The following is a 22,978-nucleotide window of genomic DNA, read 5'->3' on the forward strand; positions in this document are numbered from 1 at the left end:
CGCCATTGTGAAACAGCTAGATTGCTAATAGTTTAGCTTGATTTCGAAAGGAATCTTTATTACTATGAAGTTTTGTTGTTATTTAAGATGAGTATATAAACACACATATAATAGGTGCTGTACATGGGATATCGATCAACTCGAAAACGAGTGCAGACATTTCTTCACCGTGCATATATTCGTAAGGTGTGAATTCGTGGATTTCGTTAATTACATTAAAGTCTATTAATGCAATTTGCTTAAAGGGACAGGTGGGCCATTTTTTGACCAATCATACTTTAGAGCTAATCAGTAATAGTGTTCACAACTCACCGTCGAAATTTGAGCCTTCAAATCCATGTGTGTCCAGAATTATCTGCGTTTGAATTTTAAAATGACGATGTGATATATAGAAAAGACATATATTATATAGAACAGTGAGTAAAATTCCTAGTTTGAAGTATTTTTAAAGGAATTATGTGATTTTCGCACATTTCTAGTACATCTGAAGACCTTTACATACATATTTTCAATAATAAAATTAACCCTCATAATTGCACATCTGTCCCTTTAACATAAGCGGTATTTATTTTAAAATACAAAGTCATTCAAAATCCCTTATGTTTGGAATGGACCAAAATCTGTTGTATGAAAAGTCTTGCTGAGAGAATCTACTTCAAATATCGGGAAACTTAAGCTAGCGCTAAAAATCACCGTCAGTACACAGTGGAGCAAGAAATCACCAAAGTGAAAGATACGGCACGGATTTTAGGTGTAATATTCACAATGGAATATAAAGGGAGGCAACTATGTAATTGCACACTAAGACCACAACTAACTTTAACCCGACACAAACTGGGTCACGGTTTTCAAAAATAAATCGCGTACAAGTTCGATTTTAAACCACAAATAGACATAAATGTAAGAAATAGTTATCTCAGCGTACGATTAGGTAGTTAAACTCGCTTTGAGAAAGAATAAAATGTATTTTTTTACGGCTATTTAATCAAGTTATTTCCAGAATTGGAAAATAGTCGCTTATGTCACAGAAAAGATTTAGTTATTCAAAATAAAGGCTACCTTAATGTTGCGCCGATCTCCGTTCAGATTTGGTATTTGAAGAATCGACCTGTGGGAAAAGAATGAAACTAGTAAGCTGATTTCAATTGTGGTTTATTCAAAGAAAGTACGCTGATGAAAAAGGGTACATGGCGAGTTTGTCTAGACTACAATGATCATGGAAATGATCATCAATGTAACATGTGAATAAAATAATAAAATGTTAACTTTTGTTGCCTTATGTTCCATTGAACTGAGAGCTCTAAAGAATTGGCCACCCCTGCACATTAATGAGAGCCTTAAAGAATTTGCCCTTTCCCGCCAGAAAGCGCGCACCTCAGTCTACGTCGCCTTGGCTATCTCTAAAAGCATAATAATTCGAACATAATACAACATTGGTATTCAAAAATACTTCTTAATCATAAGCACTGATATTTTATCGTAAAAGTATGCAAACAGAATCGAAATATATAATACATACCTGTTGGAAAAGAATGAAACTAGTAAGCTGATTTCAATTGCGGTTTATTCAAAGGAAGTACGCTGATGAAAAAGGGAAGATAATTGTCAACTTCCGGTGTCAATAAAGTATTGCTTCCCTTGAATAATTGCTTCAGACCACAATAAAAAAATCCCCTATAGATTTAACAGCTAAACCCGACATTAACTTACACGATATTGACATTATTCCTATTTCAATTGTCGAGTTGCTAGAAATCTAACAGGTAATTCAAGGGGTATACAAGGCAAATACGGTTGAGACATTTACACAATTATTAATGTCGAAACAATTATGTTCTAGAATTCGATTGTTATCTCCCTTCAACAGATTATAAGTTTTACATGACCACTTTCGAATATTTGTTGTCTAGAATTTGATTTTAGTGTCTCAATGAGGACCAGACAGGACCAGACATTACGGTTTGAATCGTTTATGTGACACGATAAAGGAAAGTTTTCAAGAAAAATTTTGAAAAAAGCTATAAGAAATTAAAGTTCGGGACTTCGCTAGCTTTTTAGAAATTTCAAAAACTGAGTAATCGCCAGCGATAATTAATTTGAAATGCTATTGCATTAAAGATGGGTTCTCTCATTTTCATTTATGAAATGAAAAATTAATGCTAATACTTCTATAGATAGAGAGTACAGGTGTTCTAATGACTTGTAAAAATACCAGTTTGTCTCACATGTGCATAATTGATTTATAATTAGCTAAATTATAAGAGAGTTACCAACAGATCAAGAAAGGTTAAAAGTCTTTTTTTGTTTATCCAGGCTGTACCATACATTTATGATTGGTTAAAACAAATAATTATATTTAATAAAGAACATGATGATATGATTAAGAATACACGATAATTGACAAGAAACACTAAACAAATAGTTTGCTTAATTTGACACTAAAAAATAAGGAAAGCCACCGTGAAAGGTTTAAAACGATTTTCATTCAACTACGCATGTGTGTCACTTTAAAGGAAAGGAATTTACGCCTTAAGATACTATACGTTGAATGTGTAGTCCGAAACATCTGCCTCTATTCCAGCCTCTGATAAGTTGAAGTTTTGAAACTTGTTGGCTGGTGTAGAGACAGACAATCTAGGCCTTGTTTTATGGATATTTTTCCGCATCTACGAAGGTGGGGCGTTTTAAGCCAATATGTAAATATGTTTGGACCCGCCAAACCCAAATATATTCGGAAAGATGGATATTTTTGTAGTTTATACCATCATAATCCCCCTACACCATTTATGTCTTGTCTGCGGTTTCATTAAAGTTTTTTTTTAACGAAACTGACGTCTCGTCCGCCTTTTTAAACTACGTGCGCATCCAAAAGTTCAAGGGTCATCAGGCGATACTTACAAAACGAAAGTAACGATGATACCCAACACTAACTTGCAGACATCACTAAGGTAATTTAATATTATGTTAGAAATACGCCTTTTCAGAGGTATGGAAAATCTTCATAAAACTTAGCCTAGATTTTCTGACTCTACTACAGCTGTCAAAATTCTACCAGATGATAGTTTCGGACTAGTGCAAGTGGTCTTCTATAATTCCTTTTGTGTTTCAGCTTCATTGCAAACTAAGGGACCACAACATTCAAATATGGCATGATGTAGCTTTAATTCTTAAGAAAACCAATTTTTGTAATGTCAAAGTCAACCTTTATTTAACGACAACCATATACAATAATGTTATGGTAACTTAACAAATTGTATTAACGATATTTTTCTCAAGACAAAATAGCGATTATTATTTTAAGACTCAGTTTGAATAACAAATGATGAATAATTAATAACTTTATAGATTAACTCATAGTGTTTGATAGGTTGACTGCTCGTTAATTATAAATTAAAGTGGCGGTTGCCAGTATTTAGTTTTATCTGATACTGTACTAATTTGTAAGTTGATAAGCGACTAGGCCTATACAATTGTGTATCATCATCCGTTCACGAATAGACAGGTATGATGTACAATGTTTTAGGAGGGACAAGTCCAATATCAGGAGTGGCAATCGGGGGGGGGGGGGGGGGATGCAGAATGCAGCAATTTGATTGTACGTCATTTATTAAAAGTACGATATGTTTTTATTAGGAACTAAACGAACTCCATTTACAAATTACCAAATTAAGCAAAAATCCCACCTTTAAATGGTCGAAAACGTCAGTGGTACCCCGCTGATAGTATGATGAAATAAACTATAAATACAGCATATCGATGAACAATAACATTTTTAATGTAAGTAGACGTAGTCAAGTTGAAATACAGAACAATATAAGACGAAGTTTAAACAGATATCGGAAATTAATAATAGTTGATTAGTAAGTCAAGAAAATAACTATCGAAAAAGTAGCCGTTCTTAAATAATAACTTATTTTAATTCATGTTGAATTCACTTTGTGGTTTCTGCTATTACCCTATGTTTATGTTTCAAAAAGGAGATTGAATCCAACAAAAATAACATAATAAAGAACTTTTATACATGTATTAGTTCAAAATAATAATATCAAAAAAGCCCAAACGATGTTTTTAAAGGGAAAGTTACGCCATTTTTTGACCAATTTTACTTTAGTCTCAGAAAATGAAATTTTTTAGCTGAGCTTATCAGTAATAATGTTCACAGCTCACAGTCGAAATTTGAGCCTTCAAATCCATGTGTGTCCAGAATTATCTACGTTGGAATGTTAAAATGGCGACTCGTCATGCAATTTTCGTACATTACTAGTACTTCTGAAGACTATTTACATATATATATAAGATTTAAAATTTAAAATCCCCCCCCCAAAATGGCGCAGCTGGCCGTTAAGGATTAGTATCTAGAGGTTTTAAAACTTATAACTGTGTAAAATTCTTCCCCACAATACAATAAACGTATTTCCAAAAACTCAACTGTTATTAACGTGTATTCACAAGTAAGTTTTATTTTTAAGCTACAGTTACATTATCCAAATTTTACACCCAAAATAATTCTGGTTTTAATAAGTATTTGCTGTAAAATAAAAATCCATTTTGAAGTCATCAGCCATCGAACCGTTGATTTCTTGCTGGGAAAATTTCACATGGTCGTCAGCTGGTGACTAATTATACGAGAAATTGTCGTCAAAAAGGAAGAGAAAGGAAAAAAATGATGGAAGTCTTAATCCGAGAATCTATTTAAATTGTCTTTGATGTGTTTATCAGTCTATTTTGGTATGATCGTCTTGGTAAATGTGGAGGAATTCAATTGAATACAAAAATTTTGCTCTCGTATTTCAACGTTCCGTAGGCAGAGATTTGTGATGCATGGCGTAGCTTTGAAGAAGTATGAAACCGGAAGTTAGTATACTAGCTATCTATCAGAATCCGCTGGAAGCGAACGTTAACCTATCATCTACCAACCAATCACCAGCTCTTGAACCCGTGATGATATTTTGTGGGTCAAAATGGTGTATATATTTGTACGTTTTTTTCAGAGGTTCGTTTTATTTGCAACCAGAGATGATGGTGATGTCTGATAGCATATTTAGGATGAAGAAGTCGCGTCAACCACCATATTAACATAGCTAGAAAAAGGGTTCAGTTCGGCACTTTCAGTTTCTGGTCAAAATAGCGTATTTGGTTGCAGCTGTTATCGAAATCATGCAGCACTCTCGTATGGATATGTTGTTAAAACAGTGGATGTGGGGAATGCTAACTCATTTCTAACAAAATTACTAGTATCATTTGTTTACGTTTTCGCACCACATTGGTGCAACATTGCACCGAATTAATTCTGTTTTTCACAAATTATTTTTGGGAACTACCCTTTTTGACGCTTGCCAATATTATGCCTCCCGAGAGCTGTCGCATTTTAAATCTCAACTTTGATAGTTGTCCCCCATTATGTCAGTCCGCTCCCTCATTGCTCCCCCAAGCTTTGAGAGGCTGACGCGGCCATTGTGTTGAAATAGGTCATAATGAGTCATATTAATAATAATGGGTCATTGCGATTGGGTATGGGTAAACTGGAAAGAGGTCCCACTTAAGACCCACTGATAGTTACGCTCCTCAGGAATTCAAGTTGTTATACACGCAGTAAGCGAATGCTATGTATTTTCGGCTTAACATTATCCTGCGTTTCGCTTCATATTTTCTTTCAAAATTGACCTATTCAATAACTTTGTGGAATCAAGAAAAAAAATAAACACTTACTTGTATTAAATCGAAATGATTATATAAAGAACAATTTCATGCCGTTATGATTCTAGTTTGTCTTTTGTATTTACAAATGATTAATTTTTCAACGTGTTTTTTCAACTTAATCAATAACATGACATTTTTTCAAGAAGCCGATGTGGTATCGTTTGACTTGTTTACATGAAAATTGAGTATTGAAATCCCCTTTATGTCACGTTTAGAGTGGTGTCTTTTTAATCGAGATGATAATTCTTGAAGTACAAAGATTCGATTTTCAATATCCGATATATCATAGGGATCAGGCTTCAATATGTTAACTGATCTGGTACTTTTCGTTCAGACAGTAACACAGACCACAAACATCAAGCAATCATCGACGGTCTGACGAAGTTCTTTCAAGGTGCAAATTTTAGGCAATGATAATTCTTGAAGTTCAAAGCTTCGATTTTCAATAACCGATATATCATAGGGATCATATTGTTCTAAGAATTCCTTAATTGTTATCTGATCTGGTACTTTTCGTTCAGCCCACAAGTTACTACCCGCCATCGATGATCTGACGAAGTTCTTGAAATTGGTATGATAACCAATCAAAATCAAGCTGTTAAAAAACAAAACAAATTTATGTTTATCATTTTGTGTATTCCGGACAAATCCTCACATATCTTTTATTCAACAGAGATTTGATCGGTTGAATATGCCAATTAACTATCACACACGTTGTAAAGCAATTTCGTCAGATCACGGATGACAAGTTGACGAGAGAAACGAAATCTCGAGATCTCTTCTGTTCGGCTAAGAGACGACACTCGAGAGCATTGCTATACCATGGCATCAGTTCTTGTACAGAGTTTATGGTACCCTGACGACTTCTCTGCACAAACATTCTGTGATCATAAGTTTTGTCATCGATGGTAAATCGATCATTAAATTCAAAAATACATGTTCGTATTTAAACAGATCACTGAAGATAAAAATAAGCATGTAATTAATTGATAAATTATTGGTAAAGAAATCGTTCTTTATGCAATAGAATGAGAATGATCGTGTCAAAATGTCGTTTAGTATTGTTTGTTTTATATTTTTTTTAATAAGGTACGTATTGATGATAAGTCTAATACCGCTCAATTCCATCACGAGGAAAACTGTGACAGTTTTGCATTGAAGCCGATAGATGGTTGTCCTAAGTCAGGCATGTGCAACCTACGGCCCGCGGGCCAATTGCAGCCCGCGAGATGATATCGTGCTGCCCGTGGCGAGCAAATGCTTCGTTTGCTCTTGTCAATGTCGTTGTATCCAGTTTGTTTTGCTTATTCTGATATCGTTACCCGAAATTGCATGTTTCTCATTGTTAATTCCGTGATTTATTGATGGTTGGTTACGTAGCCCATGGCCTACTCGTATCCAACAAAGGTGGCCTACCGTTGTGGAAAGGTTGTACAGGCCTGTCCTAAGTGATGTTACATCAAAAGTACGAAGGAAATAACCTACATGAATGTTGTTTTACAGAATAGATATGGTGATGTGCTAAGTGACAGAAAATTTTAAGGTCCGTTATAAATAACACTTTTAAAAGGGACATATATGACTTATCGTATATATCTATATGAACTATTGGACCAGTAATTACCTGGATGATGAAGACTATTCATCATTGAACTAGGCACGAAATTAGGGAAATTTTCTTAAATTGACAATAACGAAAAATCAGGACAGGAAAAACTCCAGAAATAAAAGAATTCTTTCACAAATGATGTTCATTTCATACAAAACATGCATGTAACTATCCGTTTATATTTATGGAGGCCATTTAACTCTGTCCCATAGAAATCCACCTTCATCGTTCTCAAGAATGAGCTCTTGAAAAACCAACCTTTAGTTATTTTCTAACATTTATTTCAAAGTTAACGCATCCATATACACCATCTGTAGGAATTCTTGAATAATTGGAAGTAAGGAACGCCCACTTCCGTAAACAAACATTTCAATTGGTGCCTGGTAAGATTCATTTGCTTGAATGACAGTTGAAAAAAGGCAAGAAAATGTTTCTTATAGATTTTTTGTACTGTCAGAAATTCAATTAAAGTGATTTTAATGGCTAAGTCCTTATCTATTTCTTGAGGTTTTGGAAGAGAATTTCCCAGCTTCAATTATGGTAGTAACGAAAGAAAGTAATTTACTGTTGAAAGACTGGAATGGGCATCTATATTGATTGGAGACGTCAATAAGATGAAAATGAGTGACATTTCTACAGAAAGTGACCAGCACGCCTTCCTCTTATCCCAACCTCATATCAAAAGTTATATTTGTTGGCATATAACGACCTATTGATCCAGCAAGTCTAATCGATGCATTTTTCTGCGGCATTTACCCAAAAGATCTTTCCAACTTCCAGCCCACCTGGCGAAATTCTCAACAATTTTCAAACGATGTCGGAGAAAATAAACTCATTTTCTAATGTCATGTTATGTGACATTCTTGCTAATATCGCCACGCGACCAACACGCGTTAACATGTCACTCTTACAGCAACAGCAAACATCAACGTCTACGCTAAAGAAACCACCAACGATGTCAACGTCGACACGCACATTACCAAAAAGTAAGTAAAGTATTTCTGTAAATTTTTCTGTTATCATCACATTTATGATAATGCTCAAAATAAGTAATCATACATTACTTAGTCGATTTAAATGTACCAAGAACAATCGAATATCCATCGACTTTTTACCAGTTTTCTAAAAGGGGTATATTGTATTTTGTTTTAATATTTTTGATTTTTAATAGAGTTCAATTAAGCTTTCTACGTTAATTGCCATACTAGTCAAAAATTCTGACGACAGGCTTCCCTGGTAATTATGTATCTTGGAAAAAAAATTCTACGGATAAGTAGCCTAACATTGTAATTAGATGATTTAATCAAAAAAGTAAAAAAGTGGGCGGAAAGCACCGAAATCTATGTAATAAGGGATGGTTATGTCTTTAATACTAGCAGGTCTGCATAATCTTGGATTCCATAATACAAATGTTTAGCCGGAAACAATATCTGTCTAACTAGATGTCAAAAAAAATGCTTGAATATAGATCTCTTGAGGCGTTTCGGCGATCTTTCGACGAAACTTGTTGACAAGCGATAATAATAATAAAAAAAATTTCTTCAATTTTTTTAGAAACCACACAATCAAAAGTTTTTGAATCCAGCAAATGCGTGTAACAGTTACATTATGCTTTTATAAAAAAAAATTATTTAGAAATATATCTGTAGACTCGGTCAAAGAAATTTTTTTTAGCTTTTGTATGAAATTGTATTTGGAATTTTAACTATACATATTTGTCATCTCCAGTTGAGATTACGATGTCCGAAATTAATCAATCGTAATTAATGAAATTTGATTTGTCCAAATGTAAAACATAACTTACATAACATTCATACAAAACTGAAAATAGACCTTGAATGAATTTTGAAATTTGAATTTTACTCTATTGATAATTGTAAAGTACTAAAGTTTACATGCGAATATTAATTTGTATTCTAAAATATACAGTTAATGGACATTGAAAATCATTTTCTGTGTCTGTGGCATCAAATTATTTCAGAGAGTTAGTGATTGAATTCAAACGCAACACAGATTTACTTTCTTTGCATATAAAAGATAGTAATTAAAAAAAAATCAGAAAGGATACGTTCCAAATTTTTCAAATATTTTGAACAATATAATTATAGATAATTATAATGAATGACCAAATTAAGAATACCACACCTTTTTTACTGAACTTGCTAAATTTTCAAGTTGCTAATTAAATAAAGGGACAGTCTGATTTGTAAAGTAGTTTGGGAAAGAAGGGTACCGATAATAACGAAAACAACATACCAAAATCTAGAGAAACGTTTCTCATTACCTTATCTAAAGTTCTAACTGAAAGTATCTTTCCTTGAATTTTAAAACGCAAAAACTATTTTAAAAGTTTACGTAAACCTTATAAATTTGCTATGTTTGGGTTGTACGTATATCATCGAAAGACTGATAACTTACCAAACAAGCTTTGCTCAATTAGAACATTTCAAAAATGGAAACCAACATCAGCATGAAATATTTAGCTTACTGATTCCATTTATTTGGTTTTATGAGTGCTCTATAAGTACGTAATTAGAGCCCGGGCCATAACCTGCAATAAGTTAATTTCTGAATTTCGGTTGGTTTCTAACGGTTGCGTCAGGAGGAGTAGGTTTACCAAAAAAAAAATCTATTAGATCACATTTTAAATATCGAATATAAATGGTTAAAACTCACGTTAGATAATACATTTTCAAATTTGAATGGTGTTGGTCCCTCAGTGGCAATAATCAAAATCGAAATCGACGTTGGAGATATTTTTGGTATTCATAGAACTAGGGCAGTAATATGATATATTATATATTTGTTATTTTTGATAGCGAGAATAAAAACTGTACAAAGTTTCTCTAAAATCTACGGAAATGATTCCTTTTTAAGCTAAACGGACTAATTATCTATTTCCTTCGGTTGGTCCATCCACAATATTGTTCAAGAAGACACGACTGATTTTTGGCGAAACTTATGATGCAATTGCAAAATTTTGTTTTGAAAATTTAGAATTTAAGGTGAGTTGTTGTTCTCTTCGACATGTTCAGTTTTCATTCAAATAGATACATTTCTTAATGGAATTTTGACATTGAAAGTGGAAGTGTTAATTTTCACTCAAGGATAGAGTGGTACGGAATTTCAATAAAAAATATTCAACTGTCTGTCTATATGTTTCGAAGCCTTGTAAACTCAAAACTTTTGTGACAATTCGTCAAGATTTCTGCCTTTGGGATGTGAGACAGCTATATACTAAAATAAAATGTAACCCGAAAACCAGTAGCGGAGCCAGGTTAACGACCATTATACCATTAAATAACATTATCAGAGATCAAGAATACCATTAAATAACATTATCAGATAATATAGTAAATAACATTATCAGAAAACGTAATTATATAACATTGACAGAGATTGAAAATACCATTAAATATCAGAAAAAGAGGATACCATTAAAAGAGAAAGAGAATATCATTAAATAACATAATCAGAGTCGAGAAAGAGAATACCATTTAAAAACATTATCAGAGATAGAGAATACCATTTAACAAACATTATCAGAGTTAGAGAATACCATTTAAAAACATTATCAGAGAAAGAGAATACCATTTAAAAAACAATATCAGAGATAAAGAATACCATTTAAAAAACATTATAAGAGATAGAGAATACCATTTAAAAAACATTCAGAGATAGAGAATACCATTTAAAAAAACATTATCAGAGATAGAGAATACCATTTAAAAAACATTATCAGAGATAGAGAATACCATTTAACAAACATTATCAGAGATAGAGAATACCATTTAAAAAACATTATCAGAGATAGAGGAGAATACCATTTAACAAACATTATCAGAGATAGAGAAAAACATTTAAAAATAGAGTCGAGAAAGAGAATACCATTTAAAAAACATTATCAGAGAGAGAGAATACCATTTAAAAAACATTATCAGAGATAGAGAATACCATTTAAAAAACATTATCAGAGATAGAGAATACCATTAAAAAAACATTATCAGAGATAGAGAATACCATTTAAAAAACATTATCAGAGATAGAGAATACCATTTAAAAAACATTATCAGAGATAGAGAAAAACATTTAAAAAACATTATCAGAGATAGAGAATACCATTATCAGAAAAAATGACTATCATTAATAATAATAATAATCGTTGATAGCATTAAATAATATTATCGGCAAAAGAGAATACCATTAAATAAAATTATTTAAACTAGTCAAGTATTAAATAACTTCAACCGAGAACTGACATACAGTTAAGAAAGCATTATCAGAGAACGAAAATACCATTAAATAACATAAACGGGGATTGAAAATAACATTAAATAACATTATCAAACAACTGAGAATAATACAAACAGATAATGATAAGACCATTCAATATTACATAACTTTATCAGATAATGGTAATACATTCAAAAACATTATCGGAGAAAGAGAATACCATTCAATAAAATTATTTAATCGGGTCAAGTATTAAATAACTACATCCGAGAACTGACATACAATTAAGAAAACATTATCAGAGAACGAAAATACCATTAAATATCATAAACTAGGACTGAAAATATCATTAAATAATATTATCAAATAACTGAGAATAACACTGACAGATGATGATTATACCATTAAATAACTTTATCAGATAATGGTAATACATGTACCATTAAAAACTTTAACAGATAATTAGCACCATTAAATAACATTATCGGAAAGGGAATATCATTTAATAACATTATCAAATAACAAATAACAGATAATGATAATACCATTAAATAACATTAACAGATAACCATTAAAGGGTATGATCAGAAAATTTCAACTCGCCTTGAACCCTTGTTTCTGTGTCAACAAATATTCTTATTTATACTTTAAATATAAATGAGCCTTGAACCACCCCGAATTACATGACGACATACTGCAGTAACAGAGTCTCGTCATCTGTTCTTCTTATTTCGCAACGATCATGGTACATGTAGATATTAAAGTATCAAATGCTACGGTAGGGTTTAATGTTTTCAAAAAATGTTTTTGGCACTATCAGAGGAAGAGATCAGTGTGAATCTAAAATCTAAGACAGCTTCTCTGTGGAATCCTTTCAAATAAATGTACTTCTAAAATAGACGGCCTAGTTTAACAATATAAACACAACGGAGTTATCTGTTGCCTTGAGTCTCAGACCCATTAGTGCTCGATTTTTAAACCTCAACGTGACTTCATAAATAAAGGAGAAATTAAAGCATTAAAGCACAATAAATTTCATTAAAATGACTTCAGGGAATGTACTAAGAGTGACTTCAGATTTTCTATAGAAATATTTCAATACCACAACTTACCTGATATTAAATTGCCTCCGTGTTTCGCAATTTTTTGAGAAAAAAACACGTTTTGTTTTTGGATTCAGTTTTAAGTAGAAAAAGTTCATATGAAAATTTCCTTTAAGTGCATGGATGTACGAATTTCTGCTTCTGATAAAGCTATTATAACGAGCAATGCAGAGTATATATGTTATGGTTGTCCCATCCGAATAACTTGACTCGAAAAATATTTTTCAGCCACACAGTTACCCTATCTCTGTGGCTTTACCAGCATCGATCCCAGTAACCGGTGTAATCGTCTTCATTGCTTAGAGGGGGGAAAATTATTTTTTTAAATTTAGGGATTCTCCATATCTTATTTTGGAATGCGATCAGTGGATGGGAATGATATGAAATGAGTTAACCACTTTTCTGATGGAGAAAATCTTAACGAGGCGGTGCCGTCACTCGCCAACACTTTTCCATTTAGCTCCCTGAAAATGGATGGCCTCTTTATTGTACGGAAAAACTCTTCTGTGTACCTTATCTACGCACTTTTGAACATGGAATAAAAATATTCTGAAATCTTAGAAACTAATGGATGTACATAACTACAAACCATCAAAATAGAAATCAGAAATCCGGATAGACTTGAAATGAAAATTTCACTCTGGAAAATAAAAGATGTTTCACTGCTATTGTGGCAATTTTTTCTTGACTTCCTTAGATAACGGCAACCATTGAAAAGTTGAAGTGTTTAAATTGTCGCGCCCTTGAGTTTCAGACGACAATGTGAAAAGCGCGGGAACAATGGTGAAAATGTTAAGCCATTAGCTATTTCTATGATATATTGTTTTGATGAAAATCAAACATATCCTAAATAGAATTATTTAATTGAAATATTCAAGTTGTGTTTCCTGCTGCAATTGTTTCAGCATTTTCATTTTGCTTTTGAACGAACTCAGTAAGTTTATTTTTTGATTTGAGGATTTAGAACTAATGACCTTTGTACTTTATGAAATGGTTTTGAGCGAATGTATTGTTAATTGACGTATTTATCGGTTTGTTTAAATTGAAAATCGAAGCGGATGTCAGTATTTTTCTTTGCTATGTGTACTGTTGTCTTTTGTTAAGATTGTTAAGTTATTGTTGTTTCTCAAGTTAAATAAACTTCTAAATAATTTAGTAATAGGTTATCGGATTTAAAACAATATAATTTCTTGATTTCCAAAAGACTTCGATTTTGAAGGTATACATTATTTGTTCATTGTTTAATATTTTCTATTATTGAATTATTTTATCTGCATTAGGACTTAATTTCAGTAAATCCATTTCTGTTGAACAGAGGAAAGCACTTAATTTAGTAAATACTAGTACTGACACGATAAATCGGTGAATCGATGTATCGCGATACGACATATCACGATACGCGTATCGTATCGCAAGGTCGTGTATCGATACTAGAAGATACCTCTCATTCCATAAAAAGTGGGAAGTGAAGTTGGTGAATGAAATCACATTTTTTTTCTCACTGACTGGAATTTAACAATTCACCACGACGGTGAAATTCACATAATTATGTACATATTTAATTACTATAAAGAGAAAATTAAATCCAAAATAGCTAAATTTTGACGTTTTATTATTAGTAATATTCCATTAGTTTTCTTGACTATCCCCTAAAAATCACAATAACACTTCTTTACCTCGTAAAATTCAAGATTTATAAGAAGACCTATTAAGCAAACGTTTCACTGGATACAGATACGTTACCAACCATTTAATGTATACAAACCATGATGCGACATTGTCGATCAATTTACTGCATAATAGACCATTTTGAGTGATCGTCGTTACCAACTGATCCAATGCGACATGCGACATCCGTGTTCCCATCCGTTCAAATGAATATAGATACGTTACAAACCCTTTCATGGTTAAAGATGATGATGCGACAATGTCGTTACCAGCTGATATTCTGCAATCGTTCCACTGCATACATAAGATGACGCGACATCGCTGTTAGCTAAAGGTCCAATAGATTACGTTACCATCCATTTAATGTATACAAACGATGATACGACATAAGTTACCAGCCGATTTACTGCATTCGGGCCACGTCGTTGATTGATGATGCGACGATTGATGTATACGAACTGCTTCGATGGATACAGATACGTTACCAAGGGGTTTACTAGACAAACGATGATACATAAAAAATAATATAGAATATCGTGCGACAAAGCTGTGACCAACCGTTTCAGTAGATGAAGATGCATCGTCGTAATCAACGCTCTTAACAAGCGACGATGCGGCATTGTCGTTACCAACCGCTTCATTGTATACAGTCGATTCCATCTTCGCATGACAGACATAAAATACTTTGAAGACACGATTGCTTGTAATGAAAATAATTAGTATAGATCGCCAATCGAAAAGCATTAGGAATCGGAGAAAACAGAAAACCAAAAAGACGCGAAAGACACAAAAAGCTAACAAGATGTAAAAGATGGAATAACAAGGAGAGCTTAATGGTTACTTATAATAGTTTCTTCAGTGTTTGCGTAAAATTGTTGACAAAAGGAAAAGTAAATATAAAATGCATTAATAGGAGAAAAGGAGATAAATTAGCTTTGTAATTAGTTCGAGTTCACCTGTTCACTTGTTTATATCAATAATTTCTAGTGGACCTCGATCAATTCCATCTGTGGTATTTTCTACTGAACTGTGTGGTGTCGGGACTTTTAAAGACTGGTTTGTTTCTAATTCGGCTTGTAAAACGAAGCAAAGATGTAGCAATCTGAACTGATGTTCTAAATTTGAGACATGATAATCTGAACTGAATGAAGCAACGTTTTATACGTCAAACTGGACGACGAAAGGACTTAAAACTGAGCGGCATACAAATTTTACAATCCTAACTAAATTAAAGGGACAGATAAGCCATTTTTTTTACCAATCGTAGCTTAGTCTTAGTAACGGGAATTTTGTAGCTAAGCCAATCAGTAATAGTGTCCACAGCTCACCGTCGATATTTAAGCCTTAAAATCCATATGTGTCCATAATTATCCGCGTTTGAATGTTAAAATGACGATTCGTCATTTTAAGATACTCTGTGATATAATAGAAAAGAATGTAGAAATAGTGAGCAAAATTCCTAGTACTTCTGAAGACTATTTACATATATTCGAGACTCAATCAACGCATCAAAATGGCGCAATTGTTCCTTTAAGAATTTTAAAATTGAAATGAACGACACATTAACATGGACGTTATAATATGAACTGAACAGACTTTTAAATTTAAGTATGAACAACTTATAGGCATTGCAATAAGCACTGCTTTGGATTCGGAACGAATACGATTTCCTTGCAAGATTCCGTCCACTTACTTAATTGGAAGATTAAATCTATACCAACATAGATAAGGTTAACTCATATTCATTTTCTGTGGTCTATTTTGTTATTAAAACAAGACCCTGATATCATTTCGATATCCGTAAAGTGTCATAACACTTAAAGTCGTGATCAAAGGGAAGTTGTAGAAACTTCTGACGCTAGTTGTGATGTTAGCCATCGAAAATCTGTCTTTCAATATTGTTCCTGGATTATTAATGAGACGATTGATATATTGACCTATGTATTCATAATATTTTCAAGTAGCTAATTAAATCGTATGAATAACATTGTGGTCTGTTATTTGAAAATAACTTTATAAGTTTTTTTTTGTTATTCTGATGACTTTGTGAAATTTATTTTATTAATGAGCTAATTAGATGATTTTTAAGATCTCAGTCCCTAGATTTACCAAAAAAAGACTTTTTAACCTTTCCTGATCGGTCACTCATTGTAATTCTGCTGGTAATTCTCTTCTAGTTTAGCTAATTTAGAGGACATGTGAGACTAACTGGTATTTTTCCAAGTCATTAGAACACCTCTATTTTCTTTTCATATAAGTATTAGCATTGACATTTTCATAAATGAAATAAGGGAACCCATCTTTAACAATAGCAAATGGCGCCCCATCAACAGAACAAGCTTAGATTTATTGTTTCAATAAATAAATGAAATATAATTACATTTTTTTTCCGGCGAAGAGTTAACCCAAGATCATAACGTTTACAGATCTGGACATAATGTCGGTTGACAATACACTAAAAAAATGTCCGCGTGAAAAACAATAAATATGAGTCAAGATCTAACTTATAGATATTATATTTTTGGCTCTTAGAATTTTTTTTTCATATTATAATATTCACTCAAATTTCATTTAATTAGGAATTTTTTTTTTGGTATTGTTTTATATACCAAATTTGTTAAACTATTGTATATATATTTTACTTTATGAAAGAGCCTGAAGGAAAGTCTGGGTTAGTAAAATGGTACTCGTCACATTTGACTAAATCGAGAGAAATTTCAGTAAACGGCAAAACGTAAAGAATTCTCTGGAATAAAACAAACATCCATTAAGAGAAGTACGACGTTCTGCAACACCGGAACTTCTTGGCTTACGGGGTATTCTTTTCTCAAGACTCCATATTTGCCTTTAAAAAAAGATGTCGGCTATAGACGAAGAGAACGGATGGCAAACAGTAATTATAAATGTATGGTTAAAGTGTCATCACTGAACGGGTTGGCCTTAGACGTCAATTGAAGCGTGTGAATACAAAATTGAACAAATCGATGCACTCGCTGGATAAATACGTTGCTTTTTCTTCTGACTGCCGTCAAGCAATTTAAGTCAATGACGTGGGCTTTTATCGCAAATACAAGGGCATCGATATTTCATCAGGCGCCACTTTCTCGCTTGTACCGTCAGCCGGTAAAACAAGGAAAAGTTCTCATCACATCAAAGAAGGTGAAGATGAAGAATTAAAAGCATCTTTTCTGGGATATTTTCTCTCTATTTCTATATAGCCATCGTGGCAGTATAATTACTAATGATGGAACCAGCGAGTGAAAGCAATCAATTTGTTATTTCTCGAAAGCCGATTTGTCGTAAGCGACTACCTCTCAACGACTTTCAATAGCAGGGGGCACGGCTTAACAGCCACAATAACGCCTCGGGATAATTGTTTTACATAAGGTGGCGATTGAAGGTTGCAAAATCGGAAAATCGCCTTTCTTGAAGAGTATTTAAGTGAAAACTTATGGCTTTCCAGCAGACTTTTCCCAGCGTTCAATCGATGTTAAAACCATTTTCTTTTTTCGTCTTAATTCATGTCATTACTAGACCAATATTGGAAAGTATCAAGCCATTTTCGATCTATTTAATTCATGATAGATTTAAAGGAATAAGTTCTTTTCAAAGTGACATTGATTTGCCAAATTAAAGCCATCTCATCCGTAATTTTAAACTAATCTGATTTTGCACAGCACCAAAATGTTTCCATGTTCTAATATGGGCTCTTGTCCGTCTTGAAATTAAAAGGTCTACTGTTTCAGGTGGTCGTCTATTAGATATACCACGTAATGTAAGCTCCACTGTTTTAGGTGATCGTATACTAGATATATTATGGAAGGATTGTTCTACTGTTTCAGATGATCGTCTATTAGATATACCATGTAATGTTAGTTCTGCTATTTCAGATGATCGTCTACTAGATGTACCTTGTAAAGTTTGTTCTACTGTTTCAGGTGATCGTCTACTGGATATACCATGTAAAGATTGTTCTACTGTTTCAGGTGATCGTCTATTAGATATACCAAGTAAAGTTTGTTCTACTGTTTCAGGTGATCGTCTATTAGATATACGATGTAGGGTTAGTTCTACTGTTTCAGATGATCGTCTATTAGATATACCATGTAATGTTAGCTCTACTGTTTTTGATTATCGTCTACTTGATATACCATATAAAGATTGTTCTACTGTTTTAGGTGATCGTCTACTGAATGGATATACCGAGTTAGGTTTGTTCTGTTTCATGTAATTGTCTACGAGATATATCATGTAAAGTCTTGTTTCAGGGGGTCGTCTTCTAGATATACCACAAAAGCTAGTTCTACTGTTTCAGGTGGTCGTCTATTAGATATACCATATACAGTTAGCTGTCTGTTTCAGGTGATCGTCTACTAGATATACCATGTAAAGTTTGTGGTGATAGAAGTTCTGGTAAACACTATGGAATTTACAGCTGCGATGGTAAGTAGTCGTTTGTCCAAAAAATAATGAAGTACAAGTTAAGAACATGCTTTGGTTTGGTTCTTTATCCAAAAACTTGTGTAAGGCATGTAAATTGAGCACCGTCTATTCTCAAAATAAGAAGAGGATCTGATAGGAGTTGCAACTGAGCCTGTGTTTAATTTCGAGCTCTGAAACATTACAAGTCTGAAGAGTGCATATCTGACTGAATGGATCTTATCGCCAGGAAATAAACAACCAAGTGTATGTACAATGCAATTTTTACAATACAGTTATTTATGAAAATTACCTATTGTTGCATCCGTAGGCTGTTCGGGATTTTTCAAGAGAAGCATACATAAGAACAGAGCCTATACCTGTAAAGCCCAAGGTGAAATGAAAGGAATGTGTCCCATTGATAAAACACATCGTAACCAATGTCGATCTTGTAGACTGAAGAAATGTTTTGATGCTGATATGAACAAAGATGGTAAGGATCTTTCTGGGCTGACATGACCATGCATAAGAATCTATTGATATTCATTCTAACTTGATTTTGCATCAGTTGACCAGAGCAAAATCTTTGCGGTCGAAAAGTGTTTCGAATATAAATTTCATCTTCAGGAAAGCGGAATTCTGCCTTGTAGTTATATTTTGTTAGAAATGATTTTTATTTTCATGAAATTCTATTGAAATATAAAACATCTTCAAATTCCCTTATAAGACTCTCATTTTTCAGCTGTTCAACACGAAAGAGGCCCAAGAAAACCAAAGCTTAAAGGAACTGATTTGTCTTTGGGCCATCATCACAATCAGCATGGTCACCACCGTCAAGTCACACAAGAGGTTCCAATAGATTTGAGAGTGACAAGCTCGCCAAAGAACACATTTCCTTTACCCCAAGACTGCATAACAAATATAGCATCAAATCCAAGTCGTCAACTGATGCTTATGGGTTACATGAGGAACGACTTCAGTGATATGGTACGGCTTCAAGCTCCGTCAGCTTTCTCGTCGCCGGTGATGACGTTCCAACGAGATGTTTGGCATGAAGTGATGGCTCGACTACTCTTTACTATAATTGGTTGGGTGAAGCAAATTCCAGCTTTTATGATACTGACCGAGGCTGACCAGGTTAGTATGATCCTCTGTATTATTTTTCCACATAGTGAATCCTTCATTTCAGTTAATAGTAGCAATTCAGACTCAGAATATGTTTTTCTTTATTCACGATTATTCACAGATTGGTGACCTTGGTATTACATTTAATGTAAAATGAAATGAAATGAATGGAGTTTTACGTTCTTCTCTTCTGCGATTGATTGGGCTAATGAAGACGGTACATTTGATGTTCATGATATGTATATAAGTATGGCGTCGACCGAGACATTTGCAATATGAGAATATAAAGTAAGATAGGATTTTGAATACAAAAGAGGCTAATCAACACGGACCTGATCTTTCTCTTTGGATATACGTAAATTTCAGTCTGGATGGATGAGGCTATGACTATTTAAATCCCAAGCTGATCTACGCTTATTAGCTGATAATCGGTACTATACCAGAAATCTTTACGAATACGGATTTTCGGACAATTGGTCGACAAAATACTACAAATTGTGTTATATCTCATAAACTAAAACTCTTTGGAAGCCAATTTTTTTTGGAGCGAGCTTTAAATTGCAAGAGGAACATCTTCAAAAAAATTCGCTTCTGAAATCAATATTTTTTTGTTTAAAATCGTTGATTTTTCTCCAGTTAGATACGAGTAATTCCGAACATACCGTGACTCTAAGGTTCAGAATGTACCGACTGATTAGGCCAATTATCACCAATCATTGACATTCAGATTGAATTTTAACTCAGTTACTAAACTCTGAACGCTGGTTGGATAATTCGATATTGAAATTTGTAGCCAATCAGAAATGAGTATGAGCATTGATTGAGAGGAGATCACACGGTGTTCTAACTTCGGTCTTTTGTTTATTTCGGCGATATTTATGCGGGATCTAACATTTTACGGAATAATGACGCGGAAATATATCATAAACGTCAAAAATTACGCAAATAAGCGGAAAAGCAACTATACGAGATTGTCGTATGGACTTTGTTTTCGAAAATTGGCATTCACGAGATTTACATAGGTAACTGGAAAGTGGGAGTTCGGACGATATACACTGCTAGTTCCATAATACGTACCATTTTGTTCTTCGATTAGGATCCCGTCTTCATTAGTGCAGAAACGTAGGACGTAAAACTCCATTCACTTCATTTCGATTAGGATCGTTACATTGCCCCTCCAGTTTTTTAAATTTTTGGTAAACATTGATGATTGACCTTCCATATTCAGAGAGTATTGCTCACCACGTCTTGGAAAGATCTGTTTCTGTTGGGAATAGTACAGTGGGGACTACCAGTTGATGTTAATGGTATCCACAGATCTATCAATTTTCTCGGCAATGTTGGTGAGATGAACCCTACCACAGAACTGGATCGACTTACTGAAACCATAGCTAGATTGAGAGAAATGGCGCTAGATCCGACAGAGTTGACCTGTTTAAAAGCAATATGTCTCTTCAAATCAGGTAAGGAAGTTAATCACGCTGGTCGTAAAGTTGCTTAAGAGCATTACTGCCAGTGATGTAGGTCTCAGGAGTGGATACCCAGGATGGTGCTATACATTGCCAAACATTGTTCAACAGACCATGTTCAGGAGCGGAACCATGTAGAATGTCTTTATTAACCAAACAATAAGCAAAAGATAACCCATAAAAACCAATCTTTTTTTTTCTTTATGTAACAGATGGGACAAATCTTGTGGATGTTAAAACAGTAGAAAATCTTCAAGAACAAGCGCATCTGATGTTAACAGAACACATTCAACTTCAATATCCACGACAGATGGTGCGTTTTGGACGGTTGTTGATGCTGGTCTCAAAACTGCAAACTCTGAAACCTTCTTTTATTGAACGAGTGTTCTTCAGAACTATTGTAGGGAATATTTCCATTGAAAAACTGGTTGGAAATATCTTACAAGGCGATTTGGTTTAAATGATAACCGAGTCTTTTGGATCGGAAGTAATCAACTACCAGACGAATAAATCTAAATGTGATTTAAAGTGACATTATAGGTCCACAAAGTACCCCAGACGGCGGATCGCATCCTGATACACTTTTACTTGCGAGGGTACGAGCGACATCTCCTTTGTGCCATTGGCTTTTGATTCTCTAGCCTAGTATACAGATTTTTGGAAAGTTACTGCTTGTTTCCTATTTTAAAAAAAAGTAGAAACCATTTTGTAAATATTCCTGTATGTAATTTATTTGTAATATAAGATGTTTATAATAAATGTTATTGTATTATATATATTTGTTATTTATTACATTGTGACATATATTGTGCTAAATCTTGAGAAAAAGATAGGCAACATACTTCTGATACAAGCGCTGATGATATCTCTTTGTATTCAAATGTGGTCCAGCTTTATATTTATTGTATATTTTTGGTAGTTTTAATACGTAGGTTTTCAGCCCCATTGGCGGAGGGGGGAGGCAGAGGGGGCAGCTCCATCCCCCCTCGCAGCTCCGAAAGCAAGTTTTTCTGGCAAACATCTCATATCTAGGTTAGAAATTCGGGCAATCTCAGATATTTCCGTATGGCCTTATTATTGTGACCAAAATACCTTGTGATCGTATTACTATGACCAATATACCTTGTGCCCATATTACTGTGACCCTACTACCTCGTGCCCGTATTACTGTGACCAAAATACCTTGCGCCCGTATTATTGTGACCAAAATTCCTTGTGATCGTATTACTGTGACCAATACACCTTATGCCCGTATTACTGTGACCCTTATACCTTGTGCCCATATTACTGTGACCCTACTACCTCGTGCCCGTATTACTGTGACCAAAATACCCTGTGCCCATATTACTGTGATCAATATACCTTGTGTCCATATTACTGTGACCCTATATACCTCGTGCCCGTATTACTGTGACCCTAATACCTCGTGCCCGTATTACTGTGACCCTACTACCTTGTTTCCGTATTACTGTGACCCTACTACCTTGTGTCCGTATCACTGTGACTATATTTCCGGTGACCAAATTTCGTGTGACCAAGTAACCGTGCACCGTTTTTTCTATGCACACTATCTGTGTACCGTAGAAAAAAATATTATGGAGATTACTTATATCTTGGGCACAGATAAATGTCTGTAAATAAGGGGAAATAAC

At 33.8% G+C, this 22,978-nt stretch overlaps 2 protein-coding genes across 2 annotated transcripts; both read left to right on the plus strand.

Annotated features, from left to right (window-relative positions):
- Positions 1-8,207: 8,207 nt before the first annotated feature.
- On the plus strand, positions 8,208-18,756 carry LOTGIDRAFT_170392 (hypothetical protein; the record flags this gene model as incomplete). The annotated part of the gene is made up of 4 exons (XM_009069038.1): positions 8,208-8,295; positions 18,060-18,251; positions 18,300-18,524; positions 18,676-18,756. Coding segments are annotated over 4 exons (586 nt in total), but the record flags the coding sequence as incomplete, so codon positions are not given.
- On the plus strand, positions 18,681-21,786 carry LOTGIDRAFT_135497 (hypothetical protein; the record flags this gene model as incomplete). Its single annotated transcript, XM_009069039.1, has 6 exons — positions 18,681-18,756; positions 19,064-19,225; positions 19,475-19,669; positions 19,775-19,873; positions 21,090-21,341; positions 21,539-21,786. Coding segments are annotated over 6 exons (1,032 nt in total), but the record flags the coding sequence as incomplete, so codon positions are not given.
- Between the last annotated feature and the right edge of the window lie 1,192 nt (positions 21,787-22,978).

The sequence above is a fragment of the Lottia gigantea genome (genome assembly GCF_000327385.1).
Source record: "Lottia gigantea unplaced genomic scaffold LOTGIsca_98, whole genome shotgun sequence".
NCBI classification, from domain to species: Eukaryota; Metazoa; Mollusca; class Gastropoda; family Lottiidae; genus Lottia; species Lottia gigantea.